The sequence below is a fragment of the Watersipora subatra genome, chromosome 7 (assembly GCF_963576615.1).
Source record: "Watersipora subatra chromosome 7, tzWatSuba1.1, whole genome shotgun sequence".
NCBI classification, from domain to species: Eukaryota; Metazoa; Bryozoa; class Gymnolaemata; order Cheilostomatida; family Watersiporidae; genus Watersipora; species Watersipora subatra.
Window position 1 is genome coordinate 16,678,458 of NC_088714.1, and position 11,556 is coordinate 16,690,013.

The 11,556-nt window shown below is 34.3% G+C and overlaps 1 protein-coding gene across 1 annotated transcript; it reads right to left on the minus strand.

The window, feature by feature from the left end:
• Positions 1-1,355: 1,355 nt before the first annotated feature.
• LOC137400475 (C3a anaphylatoxin chemotactic receptor-like) lies at positions 1,356-10,744 on the minus strand. The gene is made up of 3 exons (XM_068086800.1): positions 9,968-10,744; positions 3,257-3,472; positions 1,356-2,157 (listed from the first exon to the last, which is right to left on the minus strand). Exons 1-3 carry the CDS (start codon positions 10,742-10,744, stop codon positions 1,984-1,986), a joined length of 1,167 nt encoding a protein of 388 aa, XP_067942901.1. The 3' UTR covers positions 1,356-1,983.
• Positions 10,745-11,556: the final 812 nt, after the last annotated feature.

Genomic DNA, 11,556 nt, shown 5'->3' on the forward strand with positions numbered 1-11,556 from the left:
GTAAGGTGAAGTCGAAAGATCGCAAAGTTCCTTTTCGTAAGGTGAAAAAATCATATATTATAGTAATTGTATCCTGAGGGTGCACTATACACCTAATCAAATTTTTTGAAAAAATTACATGATAATGCAGAAGTTGTCTGCTTTTGCTGATGCAGGAACAACCACTTCATCAAACCAAAAATGAGATTTGTTTGTTTACTGGTAAATTTTATTATTTCTGTTGTATTTTGATTTTGATGAGGCACAGTGTCTAACATACTGTCTGAAGTCTTTTGCTAATGTAATTGGAGATTCTGTCTTTGTTATGTTAATGGAAAGGTATCGAAATACTAACAAGTTTTTAAGTTTTTCAAGGATGATATCGTCTTGGTAAGCATGAGCAAAAAACTCTGCAAACTCTGCAAACTCTGCAAAAACTCTGTTTTTGTACTAGACCAAAAACTATAGTCTTGGTTCAACAAAGCCACTGCTAACTCGCTGTCAAATTATTTGTTGGTAAGTGGTGTTGAAGGAATATGATGCATAAGGCAAATGAGTCATGTTCTCTTGTAGATTTCTAAGATATCACTCACCAGACCTCAAAATGTTGAGCTCATAACAACATACCAGTAATAAAAATGCGTTAAGAACCTAATTCCTGTAAGTATGACAGGTTGCTATTTATCTTCCTCATCCAAATAATTTTCTATAACTGTTTTATGTTAATTTATCAACTATCATAATTGTTATAACTTTCATCACCCTTTGTCACAGCCAGACTCAAAAAATTTTGTTGTACATCATTTACTCCATTATTCTGATGCTCAGGCTGATTCTGTTTAAGAGGCTACATTTAGGAGGCTACATTTAGGAGGCTACATTTAGGAGGCTACATTTAGGAGGCTGCATGTAGGAGGCTACATTCAGGAAGCTACATTTCGGTGACTACATTTGGGAGGCTACATTTGAAAGGCTACCTTTAATAGGCTACATTTAGGAAGCTACATTTGAGAGGCTATATTTAGGAGGCTACCCTTAGAAGGCTACATTTAGGAGGCTGTATTTAGGAAGCTACATTTAGGAGGCTACCCTTAGGAGGCTATAGAAGACCACATTTTATCACTTCTATGAAGATATGAAGGTTTCCATGTTCTTTACCGAGTTGATCAATAATTGATGAACAAGATTTTGCTAAGATTTCTATAACTGCATACTATTTGGGATATAATATGTACTTCAATGGTTCGTAAATATGAAACTATATTCAGCTTCATATGTATTTTTCTGAGAAATTATTTGCTATTTCCTACATTTTACATGAAAACCTATCTAAAAATAATTAGGTCATTGCAATATTAAGAAAGCTCTTCACCACCTTTTATTATATAACCATTTTCATAAAGATTCTAGATCCATATGTTAAGCATCACCTAAGTTAATAGAAAATTATAAAAGATTTTCATTATTTGTGCAAAACTGATTATCATTTAATTATAAAATAGTAGATAAAATAATAGATAAAAAATATAGGTATCTAAGTAAAATCTCATTAAAGAAACATGGATGCCCCTGAGTCTACAAGCAGACAACAATAAATGCTATGTTAATGGGATGACGGTTGACTTTGAGTAAATCGCAAAACTGCATAGACTTTACCTCAGAGACACCCACGTTTACTGTACAATGTCTCATCAATAAGATTTTTTTATCTGACTCACCAGTTTAAAGTTTGACTTATTTTGTATGATAACCATCCTACAATATTTACTGGCATTTACTCCCAATGCACACTCAGTTATACAATGTTGACAATACAATATAAAAATACAAAGTTTAAAAACTAATCATATATCACACCTCAACAATGGGTCATCTCTAAGCTACATGTATATTACTACTTTTAGTCCATGATGCAATTTAGCACAATTTGTGAGAAAAAATAAGACCATTTTTGTAGCATGATTGAAATGTCAGTACTATACTATTTTAAAAATTTTTTTAGTATCATACATTTGAGACTTGCTGTGATACGCTTGAAAGGGTTTGCTTGGAGACAGAAGTGCGTCTGCTACTTTTTGTATCTTCACTGCTTTCTGTTGATGTTGCTGCTGTTTCTGACCTTGAACAACACTTTCTTGTTCTTTTTTGTAAATTCTGCAGCCACATTTTTGTATCCATCTACAAAAAATGTCAGATTTTTTAATTATACAGATGACTAAAAAAATGGAACAATTCTTTTCAAAAATCTTTTAAATCTTTTAAGAAACAGCATTTGATGTCAATAATTTTAACTTCTTAAGCTTTAGAATATTATTGAAGTAACCTTATTAACAGGACCGTCTATTTGCTGTAAAACAGAGAGCTAAAATACATTATCTTTCCTTGATGAGTTCTTTTGTAACATTTGTTTACTTTTTGATGTAAGTATGTGAATGTTTAAAGTTTTTTATTACAAGTTGATTATATTCACACTATGTTAGCAGTTTACTCTTATAGATAAGCAAACATGCAAACTTCTACAAACATTAAAATATTTTAAATGCATAAAAGAAAATTATCTTTGGTAAAAGCAACTCAAACTTAATGTAAAGGTTTTAGCAAACCATGATGTTACAAATACTGAAATTATAATTAGTATTTGTATATCATTCTATTGCTGTCAATCAATATATCAGCTAAATGCAATAAATGTATTTTTAGTCTCGTGTTCATATTATGAATTACAAAAACATGCCATTTTTAAAAGAAAAGATTTTCAAAACATAATAAGTCATGAAAACTTGCAAAGATGACAAAAAGTTGCCTATCGATGTTTTTCAAATAAACCACTTCCAAAACAATACCTGAGTTGGTCAAACCTAAATATCTAAATGACTGTCAATATTCTCATTACATATGTAGAGTTAAAATTTCTTTTAAAAAAAATGACATGATAATGCAGGAGTTGTCTGCTTTTGGATTGCAGGAAAGAACAACTTTATCAAACCAAAATGAGATCTGTTTGCACAACAGCTTTTTCACGAACAAATCATTGTGTCAACATAACCATCAGACTTGTACATTCTACACACAGTTGATTCACATAGCGGATCACACAATACAATCAGTTGCTAGACAGTCCTGTTGTAAAATTCTGCTGTTTGATGCTGCTGTAAAAATTTTTAAACTAATTAATAAAACTTTAAAACTAAAAAATTATACTCGATAGAGTTGGTTTAATTTTACTAGAAATTAGGTATCTACAGTGGCCTGTTGCAAAAATATAATGTTAACTTACTCTAAAATATCTGTTGAATGTGAAATAGACAACTGGAGTGCTGAACGTATTGGTTGCCATGGTGAAGAAAAGTGCTGTGTAAACAAGATAGACCTTTCCCTTTGGAAATGCCTCAAAATAGGACGGACTCATCAACTCTGCAGTAAGTAACCAGATGTTGTAAGGCAGCCAAGTGATGAGAGTGGTAAAGGCATCGGCCATCAACATGTACAGCAACTAAAAAAGTTGTGTGTATTATCAGTAAAGTGAAGACGCGGTATTTCAAACTGGTGACAATGCAAGGCGATTAGATAGCACTTGGAGGTTGACTCTTGGTTGTCACTTTTAGCGCCAATGATATCTGATTTTATGACTTTTACCTCAACTTGCTCATTACAGGTCAAGTGCTTTTTTAAGCATTAGTTGGGCGGTAAACTATAGAAACTGAAAAATTGGGTTGTTTTCATTTTTAGAGATTTACTACGACTGCAAAAGAAGTTAAAATTTCTCAGCTGCCTACTCAGCTGCCTTGGCTTAAAATTTTATAAGCAAAGCACTCAAAAACAAAGTATGTACTCATCTAAGTTTGGTATCACAACTGCATATAGTTTGTTAGTGAATTAATTTTAAATGTACTGTAAATTTATAGATGTTTAGAATCGATGCCTGACCTCCTGACCTCATCACTTGAAGATAAACTTACACGAAATTTTAGAAGATTTTATCAAAATTGTTGGCAGTTTTCTATCATTTGTGGATGTTTTTGATGTTTGAGCGTTACGGGCAGGGTTTACACATGCTTGGTGCAGTAAATACTGGCGGTACTTACATGTACCATCCTGGGAAATAAGTGTTTAGTGGAAAAATGTGGGATAAAGCAAGAAAATTATGAGTATTTACAGTTTGCATAAAGAAACTTGAGCAATAGTTTGTTGAATTAAATATATTAAAAAGTTATGGTATGTGAGCTCAGTAGCAGTGACCTAGTGAAGACAATTTAATTATATTTAAAATTACTTTGATCTAATGTAATGAGCAGACTAGCACTTATGACTAGTTAAACGCAAAATTTTTAATCCTATGTAGCTCTGGGTAAATGATATTTCATCTTTTCACAAATTAAACTGGTTTATTGAGTGAAAAGTATCAGCATTTTTATCTGGTCCAAGATAATTATTACATTATCTTTGAAATAACTACATGTATTGATGCTTTGAGCTGAACGGAACATAGGCATGTTCGCTCATTAATAAAGTCCCAGGCCCATAGGAACTCACAGAATATGGTTCAATCCATCTAGCTTCTTAATAATCTGCTCAGAGTTTTACTAAATATTGTCTCTAGGCAAGTACTTATTAACAACGTCTCAATCCTGAATAGCAATAAACTGTATGTGTGAACCAAGTTGTTGGCAATCATAAAAATAACCAATTAAAACTCAATGTAATTTCAATTTTTCACCTTATTTCACTTATTACTACTTTTTCTCATTGTTTCCGTTTTTTCCTACTTATTCCTGGATTTTTCCACTGCCCTGAGAAAATGTGTTTTTTTCAATAATCTCATTCCTTGTTACACGTCATCTCTGTTATTTTGATATCTTCGCAACTATAGGCTCATAATCACACTTTCGCTTGATTCGAGCGTTTTAACTGCAGCCAAGTTTTGTAAATTTTACTCAGTGAATTTTCTGGCAGTAAGATTATCTCAAACGTCAAAAACCATTGCAAATAATAGAAAACTATCAACACTTTCTGACGATAGCTTTAAAACTTTGTGTAAATTAATCCTTAAGTGATGAGGTCAGGAGGTCAGGAGGCCAGGCATCAATTCTAAAAATTGATGAATTTACAAAATCAGTACATTCAGCATTAATTCGCTAACAAATTACATGTATATGCAGTGGTGATATCAAACTTAGATGAGTAACTACTTTGTTTTGCTCAGAAAATTTTAAGCTAAAGCAACTGAGTAGAAAACTTCGAAGAACATAAAAACGTTTTTGGGCATACTGATGTTTAAGATATAATTGTACCAACAATTTTCCGCTAAAATCATTGTTGGAAGCAAGCACTTTTGTTATGTTAAACACATTTAAGGCAGGTTGCTGGAAAGTCATGTTCATAATGACAACTATTGATTTACTTCAGCCCCAGGGCTGATACTCTGAAAGAAACACCCACCTAAATAGGCCCAGACTAGGATATTGTACCCCCAATCACCTGGTTGGTCAATTTGAATTTGGATATTGTACCCCCAATCACCTGGTTGATCAATTTGAATTTGGATATTGTACCCCCAATCACCTGGTTGGTCAACTTGAAATACACCCCCTAAACACTGGGAGTTCCCTAGAGGGCACCCAGGTTCTACACCTTGCTAAACATCTAATATGATTCATGCATTAATAAAGCAGAAACAAGCTACAAACAAAATTCCCAATTTTATTTAAATACGTTTTTATTTCGGATTTTTTGTTTGTTTAGTATTGCAAAATCGATCGTTTTTTCTTCTGCAAACGGATTATGTTTCGTTGTTAACAGAGACCAATACATTTTAGTTTACTATTGGTAAAAAAATTAAACAAAAAAAGGCAATTAGCTAACCATAAATATACAGTGAAACATGGATAACTCGCCCTCGGATATAGCGAACACATGGTTAACTCGACTGGATTTGCTTGGTCCGTTCCCACGCAATGATAAATGGCTCTATATAACTCGAATTCAACACTGTTATAACGAACTGTTTTTTGCCCAACGGCTACCGAAACGGTTGCTATCGCTTTAGAAAATCACTTTATTCCAAGCCATAGAGGTAAACCTCAACTTTTCGTAATTCATAAGCGTCGTTATTACCTCCATCGGCAAAATATTTTTGTCAACGACTGTTCTAAAGGTTTAGTGAAATTTGATTTATACTGCTATACGATGAATAGCGCGGACTGGCCCGGCCACGGGCGCAAGGATTTTCGCCACGCACATACAAAACAAAAATCGCATGTTGTTTTGTATGTGCGTGGCGAAAATCCTTGACTGCGTGACCCGGCTAGCCCGTGACGAATATTTTTCCGAAGTTGATTCCGTGTTGAATCAACGTCGGAATGTTGAATGTTTAAAACGTCTTAAAATTTGTTTTTATTAAACGTATACGTTTTCTTAGCTAAAAAAACTATTCATCGTTTGACCTAAACACAGAATACGTGTGTACATTCAATAAGTATCCATTCAAAAAGCGTGAGTGATATACAATGTACTGTTAAACCTCGTAAAACTTTTAATTGAACTGCCTCGGAGTGTTGCTCTTAACGAATCCCAGGTAAAGTAAGGTAATCTTTCCATAAACTTCAAGAAATATCGGCAAAATTGATCGTGGGTAAAACGCTCAAAAGAAAAAGATGTCTTTTCTTTGAGCATTTCAGCAACGATCAAGTTTTGCCAATGTCAATCTAAAAAACGTCCTGACAATAACATCACCTCAAACAACAAACCAATCTCAAGTGATAGAAAAATCTCTATACTTTTTGATAAAAACGTTTTAAACTTTACATTAGAAGCATTTAATTTGAAACAAGCCATTTGTGCTTTTGATTTATATTATAGTTTGTATATGTTCATGTATCTACTAATAAATAAGTGAATACATGGACTTGTGACAGTGCTCTGATAACTTGAACACTCTGATAATTCGAACAATTTTGCTCGGTCCCTTGAAGGTTGAGTTATCCGAGTTTCACTGTATTTATAAAAACCGTTCGTGTGGCGACATAATAGTCGATCTGCTCACTAACATCAGCATCGCAAAACGGCAAAATGTCGGTATGCCTGCAAAAGGGTTAATAAAACTTATTCCAAACATCAACCATCAAAATATCATTTTCATTTACAAAGAAAAACATAATGAATATCAATGAAATAAATATATCATTCATTCTGAGTATATTGCTAAAGGGTTGCTAAGATAATCCAGTGTCGACTGTCTCTTTTACCTTCCTTTCCCGGCAGCAGGCAAACAGTAGCAATCTGCATTAAAATGAAGACTGGATTTTCGGTGCAATTTCTGGTATTACTTTGGCTGAATAAAACCTTAATGAGCATGGGCCCTTTCACTGGCTTGGTTGTGGAACTCCCCCCCTAAAGTAGCAAATTCACTGACAGTGCCCCATGGTCTGAAAACTCCCCCTGAAACGTGATTTTGGGCCGAACCTAATGGGCCTTTTAGGGGGAGTATCGGCCCTGGGACTTCAGCATGATTAGCTAGCAAAAAAAAATTTACTCATTGTTTCACATCATACATGTACTTGAACTTCAACAAACTCAATATAGGTAGTTTTTGAATTTTGTACAAATCTTTTTGTAGTCAGAATTATTTAGATTGTACATCAACTCTTTTGCAAATTCATGCAATTCTTAATATCCATTGTTTTGTTGTGTGCTCGGTTAACTAGGTTTTCCCAGAGAATAATTAATCAGCATACCAGAGGTTTCTTGACAAGTTGAGCCCCTACTTTAATCTGCTGAAAGTATAGTAAGTTGGGTGAAGTATACTAGCATATGCTTCACTGAGCCAAGTCACCCTGTTTTAAATTGTACACCAGCTGAAACAAGCTGTTTGGGTATGAATGTTATAGTTATGCCACATCAATGCCAAACAATAAAAAAAAAGGCGAGATATTCACAGACAATATCAGCGAGGTGGGATCTGTCCTTTGCTCAGTTACCTTATTTTAAAATATCAAGTGATTGCTGTCAACCAAAGAGCTGGTGAGGAACTGATGATAATCTATGTAACAAGGTAACAAAAATAGGTAATAAAAATACATATCCAAAAAGCTTCATAAAAGTGGAAATGATCATTCTTTTTTTATGAAAAAGAGCAAAGTTTCACTATAAACTTGCTGGTCTACAAGGCAATTGCACTGATATTCCGGCTGTGAATGAGTTGTTACATGGTAATTATCAACTATACCGAACGTTAGTAAATCTAATGCGTCTTCTTTGACGACTGGTTTGTTTTAACAAAGCAGGTTCTTACTTCTTATGCTCCAATATATTTTGCAATTAGCGCTGATAGTGTTTGTTGTAAATCAGGATGTGTTTTAAACAAAGACACAGCAATGAGAAAAACAGAAAGAGGCACGTTTTAAGAACTGTATTATGGGATGACAATGATCCAGCAATTACCGACTAGCGCAGATGTTAGAGGCTAAACAAAAACAGTATGACAAGATTTCTCACAAGATCTAGAAATGCAACACAGATAAGAAGTGTTACCTTTGAAAATAGTTAACGGTGCAAAGCATGCTTTGCTGTTGTTATTTCATCTGTTCAAGATATGTAAACCAAAGCTACAAATGACTTGAACAAAAAAAACTTCAAAATATTCAGCTGCAAATGAGGCTGAAAGAATTCTACCCAATTCATGAGCTAAGCCCAATAAAGACCAAGAATAGATATAACTGTTTGTTTATCTTACTTATTTAAGAATTCTCCATTTGCAATCATTTTTCTCACTGCCACTGGGGCAATCTCTTTTGTAACAGAAAATCACAGAACTGTTCTGTAGCCACTAATGAATAACTAAGTGAAACCAAATTGTATCTTCTAATAAATGCATATACGATTGAAATGTGAGAAATAACTGAAAATAAAGTCTTATAGCGACTAAATGTATCACATATATGCATAACAGAGTTTATTCCAATTTTGCTTTTGATTAAGACTGTTTCTATGTGATTAGTGTACCAATTAATACATCGGGGCACTAGCTAAATTTTAGTTTCTCCTTAAACTAACAGTTCAATTACAATGAGTTAAAGTACAACTCAAAACTGGTGAGCTGTGAGAGATTTCACTGTCTATATTAACCTCCTGCATGTCTATTATCTGCGCATGATCGAAGATGCTACTTAGGGTCTATTAAGCAAATAATATGGTGGGCGAAAAACAAACCTTTTTACCCTTATCTTTTTCTAGTTTAACACCTCAAAGACTGTTTGAAAATACTTGTCAAATAACATTTGTGTTGCTGCCTTACGAAGAGCGTGCCAATCTTATAATTTTTGGCATACACCAATCATAAACTGACTGAACTCGTGATATGGATGAGGAATAAGCGCTATAGATGACTGAACAAAAGGAGACTGCATTTGCATAATCTGCATTTCAATCACGATGAACTAATATATCTAACTTTGACATTTGAATTATGTGTCATGAAACAACTAAATTTAGAACATATTTTTCAATTGCTTCACTCATCTTGATGGGTAGATGGTAAACTAGGTCAATAATACAAATATGAGTATAGGCTTTTTCTCATGATTTTGAAAAACAGTCATCAACCGCGACTAACAATTTACTTGAACAGAAAACTGGATGCTAATAGTTACAAAGATTTAGTACAGTAGAGGGTAGATTTAAAAGTGATACGTGCTAATAAATTTTCTCTTAGTATATCAGTATACAAAATAATTTTAAAAAGGGATCTTCAACTCTTTGATGTTGAATCAAAGGCGGTCTGCTATGAAATAATTAGCAAGTAATTGTTGTTTACATAAGACTAAAAAGAAAAAATAGATGCAGCTTGTATTTGACTGTCTACTAAGCACCTAGTTGACTGGGACTGCGAGTAACTAAAAAACGTAAACTTGTGTTGTAAGTGGCTAAGCTGTTAACCTATATAAAGAAAGTGCTAGAAATCCCTGGAAAGTGAAGTATCAAAATTACTAACCCTGTTTTTTTTGGTATCTCCATTTGAATCATGCTTTCGAATACTTTCGCCGCTGCAAAATTTGATGCCAATTGATATGTAGACAATTAGAATGGTTGTAGAAGGAACGATGAACTTGATTGCCTGGATGGCAAGATAAAGAGATGGATTTCTCAAAGCTCCTTGTCTCTGACACATAGTTAGATTGATTTGAGGATAGTATCGTATATCTGAATATAAAAGTCCATCGATCTCCGCTAATGCTCCAAGCAGCCAAACCGAAATGGCCACAGCTATCTTTTGTTTTCGTCGATAAAGTGCAGCTCTAAAGGGAAAGAACACTATTACAAACCGCTCCAAACTGATGACCAAATTCCACAGAGGACTCACATAAAGTGGCACAGCTCCCAAAAACTGCATAGTAGTGCAGAGACATCTGTCATCTGGAAAAGAAACTTGCAAGACTCCGAAGGTTGCAAGTATTGGAATAGACAGAGAGGCAAGAAAGTCAGCAACAGCTAAATTGATCAGCTGTAGCTTTACCTCACCACTTGTATGCTGTCCTTGTCTTATGATAAAGATGGTGCAAATGTTGAAAATAGCACCCACTATTCCAAACAGTGCGTATCCAGATGCTATGCCTTTATCGTCAACTGGTTGTTCGATTCCGTAGCGCAACTCTCTTGAGAATCCAGCAAGATTGGAAAAACTATAACCAGGTGAAATGTGATGATAGTTGAAAATTGCAGGTGTACCATTCCTGGTTTCTAAACTGAGCTCAGTAGCATTAAAATTCATGTCTCTCCTTTACGCATGTGATAGAAGAAGCAAGCAGCTAATAACAGGTGTCTACCAGACCAATAGAAGAAACAAGCAGCTAATAACATGTGATCACCAGACCAATAGAAGAAGCAAGCAGCTAATAACATGTGCGCACCAGACCATTGCCCACAAGACACCATATTTATTTAGATTGATGAGGAACTGATGAGTCACTGAAGAATGCTTGTTCCTGAAAGCCCAAGTTTCCGCCACTACAGTTTATGACAGATGGTGATTTTATGCCGGTTTCTCAACATGACTAAGCATTTTGTTATATGTTGTTTACTATTGGGCTCTTTCCATTAAGGTCATCTAAAAATCTACAATAAAGCAGTTGCTAAACAATTCTATATTTAAATACATGATTTGAAGCCTTTTCTAAACATGGCTTTAATAATATGCTTTTATAAATATTGTAACTGAATGCTTGAAAAATTTGATCACCCTGAAAGTTCCATAAATTCTATCAAACAAATCTGCGGGGAGTATATGGCAAGGTAAGGTCTATAGGGTTAGTTTAAAAATTTTTGTTTTAGCATGTAGCTGCCGTATAAGCTAATCTCTTTGTTTGACTCAAAAGGCTTGACCTAAATGTGTCAGTCGGCATCAGAGATCGGTGGGGTGATGTGTGACTAAAGAAATGGCGTTCAATAATCAACAGCAACATCTGCAAAAAGGCCCATGTTGTTGTTTTCATTGGACATACAACAGTTCTCAAAAGAACAATCCATAAAGCTCCGATAAAAACCACAGGGCGCAAAAAAACAGCAGTTCACCATGGTAAAGAC